This window comes from Alosa sapidissima, chromosome 9 (genome assembly GCF_018492685.1).
Source record: "Alosa sapidissima isolate fAloSap1 chromosome 9, fAloSap1.pri, whole genome shotgun sequence".
NCBI classification, from domain to species: domain Eukaryota; kingdom Metazoa; phylum Chordata; class Actinopteri; order Clupeiformes; family Clupeidae; genus Alosa; species Alosa sapidissima.
The window spans coordinates 26372756-26397111 of NC_055965.1; the positions used below are offsets into that span (position 1 = coordinate 26372756).

Consider the following 24356-nt stretch of genomic DNA (forward strand, 5'->3'; position numbering starts at 1 on the left):
AATAAACTTGACTTGACTTGACAACGCCACAGTGCTATGGAGAGAAAAGGGACAAGGTGTATCTGGTGATCAAAACAAAATATGGCAGACTCATCCTCACCAACGTCAGCACTGAAGATGAGGGCAACTATTCCTGCGCACTGAGGGGCTTTGATGGACACTCATCTACAGCAGTGAAGCTTGAAGTCATGTGTAAGTAAAGTTAGTTGAATGCCATGTGGAAGTAAAATGAGTGACCAGAGAAGTACAATGTTGCTCCATAGATCATAGGTCAATAAGCTTCAGTCTATAAGTTATATGACATAAGACAGAAGTACAGTACGTGGTTGCCTTTTTTTTCAAGTTCCTCCCAAGGACACCTCAGTAGCAGTCAGTCCCTCTAGTGAAATAGTGGAGGGCAGTTCAGTGACTCTGACCTGCAGTAGTGATGCCAACCCACCAGTGGAGATCTACACCTGGTTTAAGGTGGATGAGTCCACTCCAGTAGGATCAGGACAGCAGTACAGCATCACTAACATCAGCTCTGAGGATGGAGGACAGTACTACTGTGAGGCCAGGAACAAATATGGAGCTGATAACTCTACTGCTGTGTCCATCACAGTCACAGGCATTGGTATCACTCTCTATATATTTTTTTAATTTTATTTACAGTATATTTATCTAATTGATCTATCTACTTTTGCTCGTTCTATTTGTCTCTCTTGTGCATATTGTGAGTATGTTTGTTCTTCTTTCTTTCAGTAAAACAACAGTATGCAGCATTTGTCATTATTGGCGTCCTTATTCTTGGAATTGTGAGTTTGTCTTGCGCAATACATTGGATCAGGTAGGTAGAGCATTAGATTCCAGTGTCCATCAGTGACTCATTGTCTCCGTCAGTCAGTTGATTAGTATTTCATGTTTCCTTTCTTACTTTATGATTTAGAGGAAAGAGTGGCGATGAAGACCTTGGAGGACATTTTGGCGTATGAATAACAATTGATTGATTTGATTAAATTAGTCTTTTTGATGAAATAACCATGAAACGATTAATACTTAATACTTTTTGATATTTGAAGATGATCTTATCTATTATATTTCTTTTTTTCTATGCTATGGACCATTTTTTGGTTCTGAAATAAAGTTTGAATGGAATTTCATCCAAATCTTTCTTCAGGCTATAGGACTAATGTGATGTTGTAATTCATTACTCTACTGATTTCCAGAGATCTGAAGGGAGCAAAGCTGTTAAGGGCACCAGAGGGGTGAGTCAGGACTGCACACAGGTGAGTGTTTATTCTTACCTGGAGAGAGACCCTGACCTTTTAACTTGCCGGGAAAACAGAATGAAGCCGAATTCAATCAGAAGTTTAAATGTTGCCACTTCTTAACAAAGTAAAATGTGTGATATTGTTTAGATTTTCTCTTTCATCTCGAGACCATCTCTCCACTACTTGACAGGTGGAGGAGGGGGGGGGGGGGCATTCTCCGTACATGGAATAGGTGGAGAGATGGTCTCTTCACTCAGAGAACCAGGGTTACAACATAACCCAACTTTCTTTTGGAATATTTATATTGTTTACTAAAATTTGAATACACATCAGTTAAAATAGTTGAAATATTTGAAAATTAAAAGGGATCAGGAGACTTTTATTTCATCCTCCTTCTTATTATGGGGTCATGTGACTAAAACATATTCAGCCCATCAGTGACTCACTATCTCAGTCATTCAATAAACCAAACTCTGTGTTCTCTATTTTTCTTTGTCTTGAATCCTTATTCATACATGTCAAAGTCAAAGTCAAAGTCAAAGTCAGCTTTATTGTCAATTTCTTCACATGTTCCAGACATACAAAGAGATCGAAATTACGTTTCTCACTATCCCACGGTGAAGACAAGACATATTTTACCAATTTAGGTCCACAGACAAACATAACATTCAAGTAACAAAAAAGTAAGTAAATAAGTAAATAAGAGGGCACATATAATAATGAAAAAATAAGAGCAGCAAAATGTGGTTGAAATTGTGCATAGACAGTCAATAAAAATACTAGTGCAAAGTCAGGCCAATAAAAGGCTTGGGTAGTTCTGTTTGACCTAAGTAATAAAGAAAGTGGCATAGTGGTGCAAGTTATGTAAGAGCAGCAGAAGTGTTGTGTTTTCAGGACAACAACACCAGTTGTAAAGTGTACAAGTGTGCAAGTGTGCATGTCATTTGATTTAGACGGAGGTGCAGCGATGAAGATGTTCGGAGACATTCTGACGTATGAATATCCACTGCATATCACAGACAAATCTTGCGTCTGGACTTTACAGAAAGTGTGACTTTGTGTTTCTTTACTGACTTCCAGAGATCAGATAGCATCAGAGATGCTGTTTCTGGTGGCGCCAGAGGTGTGAGTCAGGATTGCACAACCCAGTATGCTACTGTCAGTCCCCACTGACCTGCTCGCAGGTGAGTCCCCTTTCTTACCTGGAGACAGAACCTGACCATTTATAAGGGTCTGTCTCGAGAAAGAACACAAATGGGGATGTGTCAAAATGAACACTCTCAAGTAGAATTCAAGCAGATGTTAAAATGATGTAAGTCATGATGCAGACATAGAATTATACTTCTCAGTGTCAAAGTGACCCACTAGTGAGAAATGCAGAACATTAAAGGAACCATATGTAAGATTGTGGCCAAAACTGGTACTGCAATCACTTTCAAAATACCAAAGAGCGATGTATCCCCTCCCCCTCCCCCCTGACTCGAGGTTGCCAACCCTGATGGCGAAACACTACTGACTTCGTGATTAGTAGATAGGTGGAGGGTGGCGCATCAGGCCAAAACACAACATGACATGACAAAACACAACATCAACATCAGTTGAGGGCTGCAACTTCACTTTTTAAATTACAATATCCTGGCCGGACTACTGTTGTCAGTGATATAAGTATTTGAAATGAACATGATTTCTTAATGTCTAGTGACATATCAGGGCCATTTTATGATTAATTGAAATATTTTTCTTACATACGGTTCCTTTAAACTACATATTGGAATATTGGGCCCAATGCAGAACATTATCCCACATATTAGAACATTGGACATAATGCTCTATGCCACTTTTTCTTATGTTTTAATGTGGTGATAGATACGTTGTTGAGATTTCAATAGTTTCAATAGTTGTTGAGGTTTCAATAGTTCAATAGTTCAGAAGATTGACTTGCATTTATGCAGAAGACTCTTGCATAAAATTTGTTTATGAATACAAATCAGAGCCAGGGAGTGCAATAACAGGGCAAAACATGGAGTGGACAATGGAACATGGCACACATGACAAACACGGCATCACAAAAAACAGAAAACATGGAACCCGGATCCAGAGATTGTGGACCGGACCGTGACACAAATAGACAAATAGCACCGTGACACAAATAGATCTACAGAACACTAGAATAGTAGATGCACATCCACTGCTTAGTTTAACGGGGGAAATTAACTGTATCCTTCATTATGCACTGACACCACTATTTGTCTTCATTTTCTAAATTAATGTTGATTTTTTTTTTCTTTTTGCAGCTCTTCTGTTCAACAAAAATAACCTAAACTCATTATTGTGATATTACAAGTAAAAGCAAATCGTGCAAACATGTTTGATGTCATTCATTCCAATTTCATTAAAATTGTATGTTACGACATATGCATGTAACAACAGTACAAGTTCATATATCATATAGTATGTGAGTATGTGAGCTAGGGGACATTAAAGGAAAGGTCAAAACGTCAAGCAAATACTACTTTCTCCTGTTCACTTCACCACAAAACATATGTACTGATTAATGACTAAATGGACAATTAGATGATAGTATCAACTGGATACAGTGGGTATGAATTGGTGCCATCTGCAGGACTGAAATGGTAACTGCATTGTACCTGGATGTAAGTGTAGAGCTAACACAACTAACAAAATAAAACACACACAACAATTTGCACAGTTTGTGCCTCATTTGGGTCTGTACAGTATGTGTCTCTGATGACAGTTTTTATCACCAGTGATACTGATGAGGTTAAAATGTCAAAAGACATAACACTCTCCCTCTTGACCCATGTGTGACCCGTGTGTGTGTGTGTGTGTGTGTGTGTGTGTGTGTGTGTGTGTCTTACCTCGAGACAGACCCTGACCTTTTATCCTCTAGAGGAAAAAGGATGAACTATTTACACAGGTGTAAATACACACACACACACACACACACACACACACACACACACACACACACACACACACACATACACACACTCCATATCCTCAAGAGGTTGCCAGCAGCTTGTAGAGGCAAGGACTATATATCAGATAAAAACGAAATGGAAAAGGAAACAGTCATCACAGCACTATCTGCATCTACAGAGACTGTTCAAAAAGGATCTGCATAAAAAACATGGTGACGTTTGAGCAGGGCACAGACACATGCAGTAAGTCCAGGGCTACAGATTTTTCTAGGTCAACCACAAACCACACACATGCCTAATACCTCAGCTCTGCTCAGATCTGATCTGCAAGAGAGAGAGAAAGAGTGGAAGGTGTTCATACAGACAAAATGACGGTTACATGGATGGTTAGGCCTATGCCTAAGGCCATGTTTTGTATGACTAAAGTTTGAATGAATTTTGTTTGATGCGGTAGATATGTTGTTTATTTACTTACTTAATGGATTACTTACTTATTCTGTTTGGTGTTTGTCTGTGTGTCTGTACCTGTGTGTCTTTGTGTGTGTGCATATAATATATATATATATATATATATATATATATATATATATATATGTGTGTGTGTGTGTGTGTGTGTGTGTGTGTGTGTATGTGTCCTCATCAGTCATTTGTCAGAGCAGTTGAGACGTATGCAAGCATCTCAGCTCATTGTGGTTAAAAGCTGCATCAACACACATTTCCTCATCTGAGGCTGGGTAAGCTTGCTGGCAGCAACACATGGTAAGTGTGGCTTTCCACTGGTTTACAGAACATGTTTAACAGATTTTGATAAAAAAACAAAAAAAAAAACAACTGTTTTGCTTTTAAGAGTATGCTTTTTTGTTCCAGGAATACTGGGAATCACTGTTTTTCGTTTAAAAATGGCTTTGTGTGATTATTATTTTTTTTAGGCATGTTACGAACCCATCAAAAATGAGTTAAAGTTAACGCTGCATGACACTAATTGCTATACATGCGATTTGAGTCTTACTGTCTGGATTTACGATTACTGATAATGTTACAATTCAGTCATGTTTGATATAAAACTGGAAAAAAAAAAACCATATCTGTTATTTAACATATACAAAATATATATATATATATATATATATAACATATATTTCGTAAGCACATATATTTAATGAAACCATAGCAATAGTGATATAAAACAGTATATAAAAATAGTGTTTTTAAAACACTTTTACATCTACTGAAACATATTATAATTTGTTTCGCTGCTGTAAGTGAGTTTTGGATGGACATTTTGTGCCTGTGTCAGTAAGCCACTCTCTCTTCTCTACATCATCTCAGGCCCCCCAGTGTGCCATTCTGTACCACAACCTATTTTCTCTCCCCCCGCGTGGTTAAAAGAGACGCTATGAACCCACAGCAATGCACCCTGAATATACTGTATGGTTGTGTGTGGGCATTTCTGCTAGTTTCCTGTGTTCACTTAGTTTTAGTTTAAAAAAAAAAAAAACATTGAAAGTGGTGGGGCTTAATTTACTTTAGAAACAAGTTAGACATTGCATTGTACAATACAGTAATACTTGCCAACTTGTGTATTAGTCTCTAAAATGTGCTTTAAAGTTGTGTATTAGTACAAATCAACATGAACATCATCCTACTACTTTGCATTGCATAAAATCAAATCATATCACAACATTAGATATTTATACAAGCCACAGGATGTAAACTATTTTTGTATGCACATTGTTATTATAATCTAAAGGAAAGTAGGTCATCTCTATACTCTTCAATATGTTCCTAGGATCTCCAGTTAAATGTTAAATCAAACACAGATACTTCGCAATGATATTGATTAGACTATAGCGTAGTGCTCCACACAATGTCAAATTAAAAAATATTGTTGATCTCATTTTTGTTTATTCCGAGTTACCGTTAGCTCAATGTTGTTTGCTGTGCAACCGGAAATTCTTTGGGAACGGAAATGTTGTTGAAGCAGTCTTGCAATTAGTTTTAAAAACTTGTCAACTGGTGTACATAATAGCCAGTGTGCTATAAAGTAAGTCTAATAGTCAAATCAACATCAATGCTGTATACGTTTTCATATTGCATCAAATAATATCACAAATCTAGGTTTTTGTACACAAACTACAGAATGTAAACATGTTTTTTTGTGCACATACTGTATTGTTATTATAACCTGTAGGAAAGTAGAACACATCATCTCTATTACTAGAAGATTGCCAGTGAAATGTTAAAAACAAATACTGATACTATACAATGAATGTACATTAGTATACACTGGATTTTCGTCAGTATGTGGAACTGTAGATTGTCTTGTGCTTTACACAATGCCAAATTTAAAACATTTCCCCTCATTTTTTTGTTTATTCTGAGTTACCATTAGCTCAATATTGTTAGCTGTGCCACCGGGAATGTCTTGTGAATGGACATATTTATCATGTTGTTGAAACTGTTGTCTAATTGTTGCCTTTGCCCTGTCAAATCAACATGCTAACCCCTTAACTTAATTCTGTTTGCACCTGATTCAATGTTATTGTTTTTTATGCTATTTGACATGACAGATGCTGCATCACATCAATAATGGTGCAAAGACTCCGCTATATGTGTTTGGTTTTCTGTGTGGTCATGATCCAAGGTAAATATGTTCATACTTTAATCTGCACCTTGACTACTATTTTAATCCCAAGGGGAAATGCAAGTTGATCAGCGGAGCTATTTACAGGGTTCCATGACTTTCCCTGACAAAAAAACAAATATATATATATATATATATGGGCTGCCAATCGATTAAAAAAAATAAGCGAATTAATTACTCTGTGATTAATTAATCTAAATGAATCGCATTTTTGCTGTGAAAGTATTCTAAATATTTAAATTCAAATGAATCATTGATTAATCAGCATTAGTGACATTAAAGTTCAAAAACTCTTTTATTATTATTTTCACTGTTCAAATAATTGCCATAATAATCTATGATATGACCTAATATGCTGAGGAAATAAATTCAAAAGTGCTTCGGGAAGAAGTTTTGTTTTTTTCACATACAAGGCATTTCAGGCCACAGGGTCAAAGGTCATACGGAATCGATTAATCTGCACTATTTTTTTGAATCAGTTATTTTTTCTCAAATGAATTAATCAAAATTAATCAGTTATTTTGACAGCCTATATATATATATATATATATATATGAATAGATATATAAATGAATGGTACATAGAAATAAATTAACCAGCCAAATATTTTAGAGCAGCCGCATAGCGTTCTAGAATCTTGAGATTTTTTTCAAGCGGGAATAAGCGCTAACCAGAGAGTTGCGACAACCCAATAAACACAAATGCTGCATGAAAATTGTATTAATGTATCTAAAGTAAATGCCCTGATATTCCCTTACTTTGCCCCAAACATGATCAAACTTTCCATGAGTGGAATAGACTTTTCAAAATTCCATGATATTCTAAAAATTCCATGACCGGTGGGAGTCCTGTATTTAAAATGCTGTGTTGTTGTACTCACAATGCATATTACTGTCATTGAGAAGACAACCAGACTTAAACAAATCTATGGCGTAAAATAATGAATGACATATTCATATTACATATTATTTAGAATGTGTTTTGTCAAGAGTACTTTTATGATGCCTGTGCACTTTGAATTACAGGAGTTTCTTGTCAGAAATGGGGAGTAAACTTAACTCATGACCACATCTGTGCTGTGAGTGGATCATCAGTGGTCATGTCCTGCTCATTCACTCATCCACCTGGTCTCACGGTGACTAAAGTCTTCTGGACCATAAATCCTCGGGCAAACATAGAACCCACTGATCTGTTATATATGCCAACATACAAGGACAGAGTCTTGTACAGTGCAGATATTGGCAACAACTGCACACTGACTCTGAGGGAGGTGACGGTCGCAGATGCAGGAGAGTATCACCCACGGATTGTTACTGGACATGATAAAGAAAAATGGCTGCAACGACCTGGGCTCCGTTTGACAGTAACAGGTGAAGGCAAATTGTTTATTGTGAACTACAAGCGTATCATCCAAATATACTCCTGTGTCTATTGGTAATTGCTCTTTTTCTTCTCAGAACTCTCTGTGTGGATTTCCAAGCCAGTGACTGAAGGTAGTGATGTGAAGATGAGCTGCAAGCACTCCTGTGGATTGGAAGACAACCCTAGGGTGATATGGAGGAAGAATGGTAAAGAGTTACCTTTTAATCAAGGACATAATAATGACCTTATCCTTGTCAATGTCAGTACTGGAGAGGAGGGTGACTATGCCTGTGCACTGAGAGGATTTGAGGAACATTCATCTACTTCAGTGAAGCTTGATGTCAAGTGTAAGTACACAAGCAACCAACATCAATTAAAAATACCTTCAGTATTGAGCACATTTGTAATTTATTGCAACCTTTCTTTCCCTTTTAAGTTGCCCCAAAGAACACCTTCATTCCAGGCAGTGAATCTTTTGGTGTTTTTGTGGGAGGTTTAGTGACTCTGACCTGCAGCAGTGATGCCAACCCACCAGTGGAGAGCTACACCTGGTTTAAGGTGGATGAGTCCACTCCAGTAGGATCAGGACAGCAGTACAGCATCACTAACATCAGACCTGAGGATGGAGGACAGTACTACTGTGAAGCCAGGAATGAAATTGGTGCCGGGAACTCATTTCCTGTGCTCATCACAGGTATATGGTTACAGTGTAGAAAATGCCATCATTTAGTCACTATCCATAACACTCAACAGTTATTTTATTTTCTTCTTCGTTCATGCATTTATTTCCAGTCCTACCAGAAGAGCAAACCACATTTGTCGCATTTATCATCGTCGGAGTCATTGTAGCTGCAATTGTGGGCTTCTCATGTGCTCTCTTTCACATGATTAGGTACGTCCCAAATGTTAGTGAATTCATTCTGTTATACCAACCAACAGTCAAATAATCAAATAATGAATCAATGCTTTCCTTTCCATGATGGACTTTTAGAGGACAAACTAAGGAAGAGGTAAGTGTTGCAAAAAGTGTTGCAAAAAAGGCACTCAGGGACAGACTTTTTATCTTTATTTATGATAGTGTCATGATTCACACTCACTTCCAGATATCTGTGGAGAGCAGAGCTGCTGGCTCCCCCAGTGTTGCGGCTGCAGGAGCAACAGAGGATGATGTCCAGTACTCCACCGTCCAGCCCCACGGCTCCACACAGACCACAGGAGGAGCAGAGGATCACATGCAGTACTCCACCATCCAGCCCCACGGACAGACCGAAGACACTCAGCCAAAGGAGGAGGAGGAGGAGGTCCAGTATGTCACTGTGCACATCCTCAGACCTAAAAAGTCAAAGTGAGACCCTCTTCCACGTGGAGAGAGATGGCCTGGAATTATACGACATTTCGCATACAATGATATCCTGATGAAGACGTATCTTATACCGTAATCCCTCTTCTTAATCTGAAGCCTCAAATATCAACCAGACAGACGGGATTTCAGACAGACTCACACAGTCTGGAATCCCGACAACCTTGAATCTTACACCGTAATCCTACTTTTGCCTAATCATTACCTGACTATTTCTCATAGTGGGGTGTCTGGGCACTTATTCTAATGTACAGTAGTATGTGTATTGCTCAAGTAACTGTTTCATACGTTGTGAGAGTTAGGGTCAGTGCTTATTCTTACTGAGCTCTGTGATTGTGTCTGATGTCCTGCAGTTCCCCTGTCCAACCAGAGGAGGAGCTCACCACCATCTATTCTACTGTGACAGCCATCAAGAAGCCTAAGCAGAACAAACAGCAGAAGAAGAAGAAGCCTGTAGCAACACACATAGGTAGCACGGTGTAGGGGGTTTTCTAATTGTCTCCACTTCTTGTAGCACTGACGATACAGTACATTGTCTTCTGTGTATCAGCATGTGCAAACTCTGTGCATCTCTACAAACAATATGTGCACATGTATCTTAATATAGGCTATAGGCTATAGTTGTGTATTAGCATACCCTACTGTACATTTTTATTTGTTTGTTTATTTGTTTGTTATCTGAACTTTCTAATAAAGAAATTATTCAGAAGGAGTCCTCTCAGTTTCTGAATGTGATTTCCACATCATCATTTCACTGGTTTTCACATTGTTCTGTACCATGCAATGTTCTGTATCTATTTATTCTATTCCTGTCTATTTTATACTAGCAGTAACCTTCATGAACACCAGGGGTCTGCATGAGTTAAAAGTACTAACTTAATATTTAATATGCCAAGAAATAACTGTATTAGTCATATTAGTGACTTGTGTGACTATAAAGCTTTGAACAGAACATATTTGACAATGTGACCGTGACCTTGGCATGTCCCTCTTAACACCACTAGTCTCAGACACACTCGTGATGTTCTCACATACACACACAAACACACACACTGTATTTGTGGTTATAATCTCTTCCTGTACTTGCTTAGTCAGAGAGAGAGAGAGAGAGAGAGAGAGAGAGAGAGAGAGAAAGAAATAAAGAAAGAGAGAGAGATGTCAGTGTAGCATCTCGTCAGTCTCTGTTCATTTGCACAGCCTTATACTGTAGGAGCACACAAGAGTAACCAACAGTCGGTAAGATGACAGGATATTGGTTTTATTGGTACTCTCTATACACTGTAAGTTGACTGATTACAATACAGTAACTCTCACAATGCAACCACAAAGCAATAATTTAATAATTACTATCAATAATATTGAATAATGATTTGAAAGAAAACAAAATCTCTTGACTTTTCAGATCGGACAACTGACTCATTGTATGTCTGTAGAGATGACCATGTGTGCTGCAGTCAACTGACTCATTGTATGTCTTTAGAGATGACCATGTGTGCTGCAGTTTGTTTTACTGTCATTCTGCTCTTGGCTCCAGGTAATGTGGACTTTACTTCACTTTAGTAGTGCTGCCTCTTTAGTACACAGACTTGAGCTGTCAAAACAATGTTGATTTGATATAGTTGGGACAGTTATATGTTATGCATGAATATGTGTATGTATAGGTACAGTATGTTTCTGTCTGATACCAATTCAGCAACATAAGAATAATGTTTGTGTCTGTATGTGTATGTGTGTGTGTGTGTGTGTGTGTGTGTGTGTGTGTGTGTGTGTGTGTGTGTGTGAGCGAGAGAGAGAGAGAGAGAGAGAAAGAAAGAGAGTCAGAAATAGAGAGATATATATATAGAGAGAGATAGAGAGCGAGAGAGAGGGAGAGGCTGTCTTTGTTCACTGACTGTTGGTCCCCTTGTAGGTGTATGTATTTGGTTTGAACTGGGGAGAGATCATCTCATCTGATAATGTCTGTGTTCCAACTGGCTCTTCTGTCGCCATTCCATGTTCTTCCACTCTTCTGCCTAAAGAGTCATTGGATAAAGTCTTCTGGGTTTATGAAGACAAAGGAAACAAGAATGATATCGCTTTAACAGATAAATTAAAAGGTCGAGTAGAGTATAGTGACTCTTCACAAGGGAATTGTACTGTTCTGTTCAATGATGTCAAAAAGACAGATTTCAACAAATACAATGTTCACATCAAACTGAAAAGAAAAATCAATGCCTTCAGCAGACCCTCTGGTATATCTCTGACAGTCACAGGTAATGAGAGCACATCATCCTGATTTCATGTTTAAATGATAGTGTTTATTGCAACTTACAAATAATGATAATATAGTTCTGTACTGAACAAGGGTATACCAAATCGCAACAAAATAAAATACATGTATCATGAAACCAATCTCAATAGACCTGTTTTTAAGTTACAGATGATGAGAAAAAAGAGGCACTAGCTACTAATGTTATACCGTCAAGTATTTCTCATATTTGCAATGGTTTTCTCCATAAGATCTGCGTGTTTGGGGTCCTGAAGGAGTGGTCACAGGACAAAACGCACATCTTTGGTGTAATAACACCTGCAATCCAGATGTCCAGATTGTGTGGAAGAAGAACGGACAACTTTTATCTGGCCAAGGGACAAGCATCAGAGAACTCCTCTTCCAAAATGTCACTGTCGAGCATGAAGGCAACTATTCATGTGCACTTAAGGGTTATGAAGATGCCCCCTCTAATCTGTGGCAGCTTAGTGTCTGGTGTGAGTACAGTACAAAACGCCACACCATATCAGCTCTGAGCCAGGACCCAAAAGCATGCAGTGACATTATCCTGTAACTCTCTTTTTTTTCCCAGCTCCCCCGAAAGACATCTCAGATTCTGTAGGTGGAGGTTCGGTGACTCTGACCTGCAGCAGTGATGCCAACCCACCAGTGGAGAGCTACACCTGGTTTAAGGTGAATGAGTCCAATCCAGTAGGATCAGGACAGCAGTACAGCATCACTAACATCAGATCTGAGGATGGAGGACAGTACTACTGTGAGGCCAGGAACAAATATGGAGCTGAGAACTCAACTACTGTGTCCATCACAGTTACAGGCATTGGTATCACTCTCTATATATATTTTATATATATATATATATATATATATATATATATATATATATATATATATATATATATATATATATATATATATATATATATCACATTTAGAGGTATGGGGGAAATATAAAAGGGGGGAAAAAACAGTGTACACCTCTGCAATGTTTTTTTTTTTTTTTTTATCACAATTCAATTTCTCTCTAAATCTTTTTTCTCCTGTTCCCTGTCATGTCACCTCTGCTCTGGTGTTATTAGATGTATTGCTTGTTTGTTTGTATGTTTGTTTTTGAATAGGAAATAACAACCTTGACAGGTACTGTATGCACTCACTGTGGTTGGAATCTATGCAGTCGTGGGGTCCATCTGTGGCACCGTCTGGATAAGGTAGGGAAACAGTTTACATGTGAGCAAAGTACTGTTCCGCTTTCTTATTATCTCCCTACAAATGCAAGACATGTTATGTTATTATTATTATTACTATTATTACTACTACCGTTATTATTATTGCTATTCTCACCATTAGTATCTCTTGTTTTTACCTCTGGCCTTTAATTAGCCAGGACAACAGATGAACAAGACAAGGTGAAAATTAAGCATGATAATCTGTCTGTCTATCTATCTATCTATCTGCCTCTCTCTCTGTCTATCTTCCTAATGTGCTACTAATGTATCCACGATTCTCTGCTGGAACCAGCCAGGTGGGTATTACTCCAGCACTGACTTCCAGAGGTCTATTACTCCAGCACTGACTTCCAGAGGTCTGTTACTCCAGCACTGACTTCCAGAGGTCTATTACTCCAGCACTGACTTCCAGAGGTCTATTACTCCAGCACTGACTTCCAGAGGTCTGTTACTCCAGCACTGACTTCCAGAGGTCTATTACTCCAGCACTGACTTCCAGAGGTCTATTACTCCAGCACTGACTTCCAGAGGTCAGCTGCTGCTCCCCACAGGGCTGAGGCTGCAGGAGGAGCAGAGGACAAGGGTCAGTACTCTGCCATCCAGCCACGCGGCTCCAGTGAGACTGAGGAGAGTCGAGCGTGTGTATTTGCTGCCCCAGGGCCCCATTGTAAAAGAGATTTGAATATCTCAATGAGACATCAGCTGGTAAAATAAAGGATAAATAAATAAATAAATAAAGTAACCTGGCAAATGTCCAGTAAACCAGCATTCAGTTGCTTATGACTCTGGGGTGAACAAACATAATGTGGCCAACAGAGTGACTAAGAGAAGACCTTGAGGCATCAGCGGCCCGATCTAGACAAAGGCACCAACATTGTTCTCTTGGAAATATGTGTGAATTGAATCCTAAAATAGGTCACCTCAAATCTGCCTTTATTGCACATACACATACGCCTACAAGATTTGCTTTGAACCTTAACTTTGAAAACTGTTTAGCAAATCTTGTTTTTTGTCATCATCGTTAGCCTTTTTAAGTCTAAGTTTATTTTGTGCATGGCTAAGCATTTGCCATTATCCTTAAGTGTAAAGCAATTCAGCTACTTTCATCATGTTTTTTAAGTGCATAGTTATGTATTCCAATGTGATATGAATTCCACTGTGTACTGTTCTGTACGTAACATGGTTTTAACAAATACATACAATAAATTCATATTCTTTCATAGAGTGACATGATTTCAGATATATTTGACATTGCATATAAAGAAGACAGATGTCAGACCAACAGACTTGTTACAACATAGAGAGCCTTAATGCAGCCGACCACTACAGCCACTGAGACTGAAACTCAAGCGTTCATGCCACTAAAATATCTGTACAAAATGAGGTAGAAAACATAAGTGTTCAGTAGTTATTATGAGCAAATCAGTGCAATTCCGATTTGCGTGATTTAAATTGCATTAACTTTAATACCAGGTGTACCATGACAGTTATGTAAACGGTGCACAGCATATAGTCTTTTTTGTTCGATATCATTATGGCCAGTGAATTTCCAGTGGTGTGTGTGTTTGTGTTTCTGAATGTAGTTCCCCAACAACACAAGATAATAAGACAAGGAAAAAAACAAAACACCAGATAATAAGACAAGGGAAAAAACAACACCAAATAATAAAAATAAGACAAGGGAAAAAACAGAAGTGAGAGGAAATGTGCAAATCATTGCAGTCGCTCTGACTTGCGTCACTTTGAAACCATAAACCAACCGAAGACTGACAGAAAGTGTAACGTGGTCAGGCTTTAAAATACAAACACATAGATGTGACCCCCCCCCCCCCCCCCCCCAAACACACACACGCACAAACACACTTCTGCACTTGACTGTAGACACATTACTAGTGTAAGTGCTGCAACGACATACAGCCATAATCTATGTTAAGCACATTGTGTCTATGCATCACACATTGGTTCATATTTAGATGTGGCCTTTAGGTGCAGAGTTGCAAATGTCTGCTGAAAAAAATGACATGCTGTTTGCTCTTGTACACCTTTGCCCTAGTGTTCTTGTGGTCCAGAGAAGAAACAGTCAAAATAGTGAGGGCCTCTCTCTCTCTCTCTCTCTCTCGCTCTCTCTCTCACACACAAACACACACACACTCTCACACACACACATTAATTTTTGTTTCTTGGTCAGGTGTCTTTCCATTACTGCTCACTTGATTTGCACAACTGATCACTGATCGCCAACTGATCGCTGATCGCTTATTTTGCACATAAAAGTCCCAGTAAAGTATATAGATATATTTTTATTGTAACCTAATGTAGTTACCTGGCTATTCTTTCTCACATAAGCATTACATATGTAAGTTAGGTTAGGCTACATGTAGGTATTCCCCTATGTTGGTTTGTAGCATCTGGTATGTCCTCTAAGACAGATGAATTTGGCTTGTGTGAGGACAGCGCCCTCTAGTGAGTAGTGTGGGTGAAGCATACACCCACATTCTCTAGACAAGCCTGTCATATGTTAAAGTAAGATCACTCACTATCAGACATGAGATGGGACATACAGTTGTGCTCATAAGTTTACAAACCCTGTACATACACATGCTAATGTTGACAAAAAAGAGAAATGAAACAATCATCTTTTGGAAATTGATGCATTCTGATCAAGTTCGGTTGGCCTTTGAAATTGAAATAGCCCCACATCACATACCCTTCACCATATCTCACGTCTGGCATAGGGTACTTTCTATAAGATAATCTCTTAATGCAAATCAAACCAGCTATTAGGCTAACTGATATCTAAAACTCTAGGTATGGTGTAGGATATGTGATGATGTGGAGCTATTTTAAGGAAAATATACAGTATGTATGTATGTATGTATGTATGTACAGTATGTACGTATGTATGTATGTATGTCTGTAGCAGTTTGTTGGTTTTTATGTATTTTCATGTTTTGAATTTTTAGACTGCCCATTTCATTAGATTTCATTCAAGATGACGCAACAACACACAGACTTGCAAGTCATTGCCATAGTTGCCTAACTGCACAGACTTAAAATATAGAAGTTACTGTGTTTGAGAAGATAGAAAGGGGAAAACAGAGCAAAAAAGAAAGAAATACCAAACTTCCTGTATGTTGACACTCGGCTAAGCACACACACTGGCCTGCAACTATAAGGCAGGTGGACTTCACGTCCATCCCCACACCACTCTGCAGTGTCCTGTTCTCACCACCGACACTGTGCTTGAGTCATCCCTTCCCACGCCACGTCGCCCTGTTCTCACCACCGACCCTGTGCTTGAGCCACCAGCAGACCAACATGGTGAGTGCCTTATCCAGCTCTCATGTGTGTTGACGGACATATTTAGAAGTGTTTATGAACTTCTGTTCTGTTCTTGGCATGTGTTTATGTATTGTTATAGCTTTTCATTGGTGGTTGGCATACATTCATGGTTAGAAACATATGTTTGGGCCAGTGGCAGCGGTGGTGGTTTAGTGGTAAAGGAATTTGGGAGTCCAAATTCAACACCAGAGGTGTGTGTTAAATCCAAGGGGCAGCTATCATTATAAACTTAACCCTGATTTTTAGGAGGGACTCTCCCTGTAGTTAGCTAATTGTACGGTATGTTGGATTAGAGTGTCTGCTCAATAACAAAAAATGCATTGTAAATATAAGTGGAATAATGTATTTGTTTATTATTAGTGCCTGTTTACTGGCTCATTTTAGGATACAGTATATTTTCTCAGCCATTACATATATTGTAACAACAATGTCCACATTTGATTTGTCTGTTGTTAACTTCATTGGGGTCATTAATGACAGAGTGTATAACCTCATTATTGTCATCATGCAGGTTACAGAGTCATTAACGACAGAGTGTATAACCTCATTATTGTCATCATGCTGGTTACAGGGTCATTAACAACAAAGAGTATAACCTCATCATCATCATCATGCAGGTTATGGGGTCATTAATGACAGAGTGTATATCCTTTATCTTCCTGCTCCTACTCACACATAAGGGTATGTACTCATTTTTCCGAGGGCTCAAAGTAGATTCCTCATATAATGCTATACATGTAGATCACATTTTTTCTATTTTTTTTTTTTTTTTTGTGTGTAGTATCCCAGCGTTATTTGTGACACTTTGCTTGTTTAGATGCAACTTCATTTTTGTGTGGATTCTACATAAACATTTACATGCAATGATCTAGCTAACAATTTTATCTAAAGCAACATACAAATGAGGACTAATATCCATGCTACGTTCCAAATGGAGACCTTATGGTGACAATGTTACTTTGCAAATGCCACAAGACAGCCAGAGGAGGAGAATGCAGAAACTTCTTGTTTTCATGTGAGCCATAGCAGAATAGATTTAAAATAGAAAAGGGAAAGAAAACGTGGTGATTGTGACATGATTTGACAAGTGTGCACAGACAACTTGACCCTGATGTTGCATCTAAAGACATGCATGTAGAAAGTCAGCAGGCATAACTTAACAACTGTGTCCATGTTTGTTTGTTTGTTTGTGTTAGGGGTTTATGTCGGGACATGGACTGTCACCTACAGCCCTACATACATCTGTGCTCTGGAGGGATCATCAGTCACCATGTCCTGCTCTTACACCTACCCCAGTAATTATAAAGTTAAAGAAGCTTTCTGGATTAACCAAGACTCTCATATACCTGTTGATTTCTCAAAGAATGAGAGCTTCGCACGCAGGGTCACAGCGGACTGTGGAGACAAAAAAAGTCAGTGTTCTCTGCACATGACTAATCTAACCAAAGAAGATGCACATTATCAGTACTACTGTAGGATTGAAACCACTGTAGGTAAACAAAAGTGGATAGGCAAACCAGGGATCTCAGTGAATGTCACAGGTAATATGAATGAAATCTTCAACTCATGATTCACGCTTCTTTATGAGTTTGGTATATGATTGTACTGTTCAAATCCTCCATATTGCGTTCAAATGGCTTTACATTGTCAGGGGGATTTCACTTTCACCAATTCACCATCCAAATCCTTCCGCTTCGTAGACCTCAGAGTTGTTTCCACTGAAAGGACAAACAATGTAACCAAGGGGGACATCATCACTCTCACCTGCGGCACCACCTGTCCTCTAACCAGCAGCCCGTCATTCATCTGGAGCAAAGATGGACGTCCTGTAGAGAAGAAGCAGATCATCAACAACCAGCTGCAGCTCCACCCAGTCAGTTATGAAGATGAGGGCAGCTACATCTGTGCTGTTGGAGGATATGAGGATCTCCCATCTCCACCTTACGGGCTCAATGTAAAGTGTAAGTACAGGGATACGTTATAATGTAATTTACATTGTACATTGTAATGTAATTATTATGGCTCAGGATTAGGCCTATTCCATCAAGCACATGGTACACGTATATCTTGTGCAGGCTCTTTGTATGCACAAGTTTAGTAATATGAATGTTTGTAAATTCAATCTGATTTTCTGAAAATGGAATGAAATATACTTCACTTCAATTAAAATAGCCCCACATCACATACCCTTCACCATATCTCACGATTGGCATGGGGTACTTTAAGACACTGTGCTAAGGGACCGTTCTGTATTTATGGAAAGGACCATCGGAGGAAAATAGGGGAGGGTCATGTCTTTATTCTTTGTTGAGGGGAGAGTCACCCAACTTTTTTTTAGTCTAGGAGGGAGGCTCACCTAACGTTTGTATTCATGGAAACAGCAACATTTGGGCTGTCGCCTAGGGCCTCGCGTCCTTCACTGACTCCTATGGGAAAAGCTTAACATCCCAAAACAACGATCAATGATCATCAAATTTCTCTCTCATATTGCTCCTCATAACCATCTATAAAAATCTAGCCCAAAGTCAGCTAAAGTTATAGGCTATACAATTTCCCCTCTTAAAGACAAGCTGGTGTAGCTTATTAGACTACTATTAAAATGCACCAACGGTAGCCTAGGCACCAGGCTATCGCATGATTTCATGCACGTAAGTGAAAAGGGCCTCGCATCCGTCAAATTCGCACAGGGCCTCGCACCCCTTCTGACGGCCCTGCAGCTCCTCCTAAGACAGTGGAGAAAAGGTTAAAATAGGCTACGCGATAAACCAGGAAAAACTTGACAGGTTTGTTTCGGTCCCGGTGATTATTTGTGAAATTGTGCAAACGACAGCCTTTCCAAGGCATTTCAAGGAAGGAGTCGTAGCATGCAAGCTCCCAAATTGACACAGTACAGAAGGCATCAATAAATTGTTGGGACTGGGGAAGGTCATGCGTTTTTTCTCAATCACTTTGGAGGGTCATAGAAAAATGTCTTGCTGGCAGGGGAGGGTCACGTCTTTTTTGACCAACGCTCCCAAAACTCCTTCGGTAGCCCCTTAAAGACATAACGAACAGTCCCTAATCGCTGTTGTCGGAAACCGCTTAACTCCATATTTATCCGTTTCTTTTTTTTTTTTTTTGACGACACAATGTTGAAATATTTTCAAAATACACTTTTTTTTAATTCCCTGAAAACGAATGGACTTAGACATACAAGGTTTCCAGCCGACAGCAGCGTAATTTCCAAAAGTCTAATCCTCCAAAATGCATGCTAATCAGCTCAATGCTCCCACAAGCCACACAATTGCGTATGTAGCGTATCTTATCTCATGAGTGACTTTGCACTTTGCCCATCATCTAAATTAGGACCAAAAGTGTCATTTTGGGATGATGCATACTTACAGGGTACTTTTAGGGTATTTGAAATGTGAATGTATGTGAAACATGCTGTTGATTTCTATTAGCGCATACACCTTTAAAGGGACACACTGACGGCTCAGTGGGCGAGACAAACAGCCACAGACTAACTTGTGTTAGCCACTGCCAGTGAATTACGCTAACTTAGCCTGGGTGCCAGTCAGTGTCAGACTGGGTGATCGAACGCACAGAAGAGACAGTGGTTTATTGTGTCATCCAACTCATTTACCAAAATGTTCTTTTTAAAGAGGAAGATGAAAAAGAGGAACAAGCAGAAGTATCAGTTTGACACTCAGAAAGGTTAGGCCAGAGTCTGTGGTGTATTTTGTTTGGTAGGCATTGTTTGAAGTCACTTCTTGTAGACAAACATTCTGTGAAACTAAAAGGAAATGATGACATGGGGGAGAGGGAGGAAATTAGAGATCTTTGCGCTGAAATTCATCTTTGAAATTAAATGGAAATTAGAGAGATATCATCTTTGCGCTGTGAAACATGAATTATGACGCACTTCTCTATGTTTGATACTGGGTGACCACAGCATTATGTTGAATGAGAGGTGCTTTTACTGTTCTTTAAGTTTATATGCAGGGTAGAGAACAGAGATACCTGTTGCTTATTATTTTGTTGTTTTATGTTATTCACCGGTCCCTATTTTTCCCCATTTGTACTTTCCCAGGTGGCCAAAGTGCTGTGATGAATGTGCTGATCGCTGTGGCAGTCTGTGTAGCTGTTGTGGTCCTCTGTGCCGTTTTCTGGGTCTGGTGAGTAGAGAAGACTGGTGCAAAAGACACATACAGTACTCCCCGTGCCCCTCGTTCTCTAAGTCATCTCTACTCCCGTGCCCCTTGCGCCCCTATGGCTTTGCCCTCTCACAGTTTTTAAATGGTCAGTAGTGGGAACTACTGTTGCCTTCATGATTTCCTTTTAAAAGTTTCTTAAGAAGGAGATATCAATCAAGAAATCAAGAAGGAGATATCAATAATGACAAGCCAGCTGGAGCAGCTTATTTCTTCTGGTTGCCCTTTCATGTTAATTATCATCATTATTTTAGCTTTCATGTCACTCCTCATCTTTAAGTCATTTTGGATAAAAGTGCTGGCTAAGTTACTAAATGTAAATGTAAATGCACTATGTCTAAAATTCTGTTAAATCATATTAGGTTTCGCAAAAAGCACAAAGAGAGCAAAGGAGAGCTAGAGGTGAGATATTCAACTCCACCATTCACTGGCAGCCACAAATCCTCATCATATTATGTCATACAGTACTGTATATTAATAAACTATATGAAATTATTTATGCAGAGTTGATGGTCCCAGATAAAGATTATTTAATTGTTGACACGTGCATGAATACATACGTGCATACATACATACATATAAAATAATATAGCGGTATACTGTTTTAATTTTCTTTCTTTCTTTGTTTGTCTGTTTTTGTCTGTGTTTGTTTGTTTTCCCAACATGGCTAGCAATTGAGGGCAACACACAGTGCCGCGCTCAGGGCTGATGCTGCTGGAGGAGGAGGACCAGAGGGGGATGTCCAGTACTACAACATTAACTTCCAGAGCAGAGCTGCTGCTCCCCCCAGTGGTGCTGCTGCTGCAGGAGCACCAGAGGATGATGTCCAGTACTCCAACATCCAGCCCCACGGCTCCACACAGACTGCAGGAGCTCAGGGGGATGATGTACCGTATGCCAGTGTCCAGTTCAATGGCAATAAGGCAACAACGAGGTGAGTGTCTGGCCGTTGGATAATACAAGTCTCTGGCGTACACCAATAACAGAATATTGATTGATTCCTGTTTGATACATTAGGAGTGCTTAAATCACGTTACAAATAAAAAGGTTTGATACACGGATGAACAACTCATTAAAGGGAATAATAATATTAATTGGCTCCTCAATACGCAAGGATGTGAGTGCTTTGACAGATACTGTAGGTTGGATACTGACAGTCACATGTCCAACAAGTGGCACACTACTGCCATCTAGTGTTTATAATGTAGAATGATTCACTTATATTATGTTTGTACACTGCAAAAACGTATTATCTATTAAAATCTATGGTTGGTATTGTTTTCATTAACTAGCACTTTCTCGTAAAATCATTTGACTTAATTTAAGAAGAGTTTGCCTCCTTTTAAGATTCATCCTGAAAACAAGCAAATTTGTCTGCCAATGTGTTAAGCAAATTTGTCCTAAAACAAGCAAATTTGTCTGCAAGTGCGTTGAGTACATTTGCCTTGACTCCTTAAGACTCCTTAAAATAAGTCAAAATCTTCTTAAATTAAGAGAGCGCTACGTAAGTATGTTCATACTAAAAACAATACCAAATAGATATTTTGATCTTAAAGGAAAATTTGACTTTGACTCCCTTTTCTGGTTTGTTTTGGTGGTGGACACCGAAATTTTGACTTGACCTTTCTGACTCGTTTTTAATCGCCTTTGACTAGTCAGAATGGCTGCCAGCAGGCATACTGTAGGGTACTCAAACATGTCCTAAAACAACTCTAATTAACACTGGTTTCTAATTAACACTTGTTTCTTGTTTTTCTTCTTGATTTTTTTATGTTTGTTTTCTGTAGTCATTTGGGGCAACCAAAAGATGACACATCAGTGATCTATAGCCGTGTTTCCTGAGGAGCTGCCTCCGTAACCTCACAATCTGAACATCATCATCCTCATTTGCATCCTCTTCCACCTCATCATCATCATCATCATGCTCATTATCATTAACCTCCGTAACCTCACAATCTGAACATCCTCATCCTCTTCCACCTCATCATCACCATCATCATGCTCATTATCATTAACCAGAGGACCTTCTCTGCATTCATGATCCCACAGTCTCACAGGACAATCACATTGATCAGAAATTCTGAACATTACTTTCTACTACGCCTAAACTTTACAAACTGACAATAAACAGCATCAACAGTCAAGAAACTATATATGTGGGTCTACCTTTGCTGTAAATACATTTCTACTAAAAAGTGTCAGTTAAAAAGTCAAATGTTTTAAACACCAAGAAAGTATTGTTGTCTTCAAAAAAAATCAGCCTAGGCTTCATATTAATAGACATTTAGATGTGTAGATTGCATTAAAGTGACACATTTATGTCACAAGTATGTCAATATGACCCTCTGGGAAAAAAATAATTGCCCCTGGTTAGAGGCTGACAAGTTGTAATGTCAAATATCTTCCTGCAGAGGGCTCTTTAGTCTATCAGTCACTATGTGCTGACATCATGCTGGTGGTTTTGGGTTTGTGGTTCTCTGTGATGGCGTCATCAAAATGCAGAGCTGCCAACACTCACACATTGGCCGTGAGATTCATTAAATTGATTGGCTCCACGGCTCTCACGCTAATCCAACGTGTGAGGGTTGGCAGCTCTGAAAATGTGTCATGTGGTATCGCTGGCTTGTTTATTTACTTGCTTACAAACCTTTGTTGCTGTCAGGGACTTGCATAAACAAACAAATAAACGATCAAATCAGTTGATGGGTGAGAAAAGACACACCATTATCCATGTTAGAGATGCAAGTGACACCTCTCATCATTCTGTTTATAAATCCTATTACTTGGGTGTTTACATACATGTGGTATCAGAATTATCATCAACAGCTTACAGAGGAATTGTATCACCACCGTGCAGATACGCCTCGAAACTACGAAACTATATTCTATATTCTAAATGAATAAATAAATACATAAACTAAAACCATGACCTGCCATGCTTGATGGTTCTGTTCAAGTCTGGGGAAAATAATTGCCCACCCCTGGTTAAAGAGGTTGACCAGTTGTTATGTCGCATAACTTCCAGCAGAGGGCTCTGTCAGTCACTGTCAGTCTGTCAGTCACTCTACTTGTGGCTGCGCAAGCATCATGCTGTCATCAGGAAACTGTGTGGTTTGGGTTTGTGGTTCTCTGAGAGGACAGACACTTTCCATTCAGTGTTTCACAGGAGGTAAATGTATTGCTGTTGCGACTTGGATCGCAAACACTGGGTCTTACGGAAGGATTATTTAGAATTTATGCATGATGTGAGCGATGTCAAAGGTCAAATGGCAAGACAGACTCATATCCTCTGTGGCTGTGATTACGTAATGTAGATCCTAGCTACATACAGGGTTGGAGCATTGGATAACACCCTTTTCCAAGTTAGTTACCTGTCAAAGAGATGTAAGTGAAACCTCATGTGAAAACTCACCTCATTCTGTTTACAAATCACATTTCTTGGGTGTTAATACACATGTGCTATCAGAATTACCATCAACAGCGTACAGAGGAGGCTATTTATCTATATCGCTGCAGTGCAGCCTAGCCTCTTCACCACATCCTCCCTCTAGATAACCCAGTAAAATGGAAACCATATTCTAAATAAAGAAATAAATGCAAAACAATAAAACTATGTATCATTGATGGGGGCTCAGTTTCAACCAATCCTACAATAAAACAAATCATGAACATGTCTGTCTTCAGTTGATGTGTTGAATGCCCTGTTATGCTTCTGTTCAAGTTAGTCTGTTGTGGCCTCATACCTCTGAGCTTGCTGTGTAAAACAGCAGA

At 39.0% G+C, this 24356-nt stretch overlaps 2 protein-coding genes and 1 long non-coding RNA gene across 3 annotated transcripts; all 3 read left to right on the forward strand.

The window, feature by feature from the left end:
- Positions 1-25: 25 nt before the first annotated feature.
- On the forward strand, positions 26-13061 carry LOC121718497 (B-cell receptor CD22-like). Its single transcript, XM_042103509.1, has 20 exons — positions 26-192; positions 344-613; positions 742-826; positions 926-965; positions 1206-1265; positions 2331-2408; positions 4893-4951; positions 5522-5620; positions 6763-6836; positions 7862-8206; positions 8294-8545; positions 8635-8892; positions 8991-9090; positions 9190-9208; positions 9302-9543; positions 9912-10035; positions 11468-11810; positions 12082-12303; positions 12399-12647; positions 12943-13061. Exons 1-20 carry the CDS (start codon positions 189-191, stop codon positions 13029-13031), a joined length of 3012 nt encoding a protein of 1003 aa, XP_041959443.1. The 5' UTR covers positions 26-188; the 3' UTR covers positions 13032-13061.
- On the forward strand, positions 2187-3613 carry LOC121719701. Its single transcript, XR_006034314.1, has 3 exons — positions 2187-2243; positions 2331-2434; positions 3545-3613. It is a non-coding gene; the product is annotated as an uncharacterized LOC121719701 (long non-coding RNA).
- A 3133-nt stretch (positions 13062-16194) lies between the features above and the next one.
- On the forward strand, positions 16195-23489 carry LOC121719606. The gene is made up of 8 exons (XM_042105378.1): positions 16195-16371; positions 17010-17073; positions 17589-17933; positions 18093-18353; positions 20465-20549; positions 20948-20987; positions 21257-21519; positions 22373-23489. The coding sequence occupies exons 1-8, from the start codon at positions 16369-16371 to the stop codon at positions 22425-22427; spliced, it is 1116 nt and encodes a 371-aa protein (XP_041961312.1). The 5' UTR covers positions 16195-16368; the 3' UTR covers positions 22428-23489.
- The last annotated feature ends 867 nt before the right edge of the window (positions 23490-24356 follow it).

Coding starts and splice junctions, on each gene's coding strand:
- LOC121719606 (XM_042105378.1), top strand. Junction 17,934..18,092: donor GATCTCAGTGAATGTCACAG/GTAATATGAATG, acceptor TCCGCTTCGTAG/ACCTCAGAGTTGTTTCCACT. Junction 20,988..21,256: donor AGAGCAAAGGAGAGCTAGAG/GTGAGATATTCA, acceptor CAACATGGCTAG/CAATTGAGGGCAACACACAG.
- LOC121718497 (XM_042103509.1), top strand. Junction 614..741: donor CATCACAGTCACAGGCATTG/GTATCACTCTCT, acceptor TCTTTCTTTCAG/TAAAACAACAGTATGCAGCA. Junction 10,036..11,467: donor CAACACACATAGGTAGCACG/GTGTAGGGGGTT, acceptor GTCCCCTTGTAG/GTGTATGTATTTGGTTTGAA.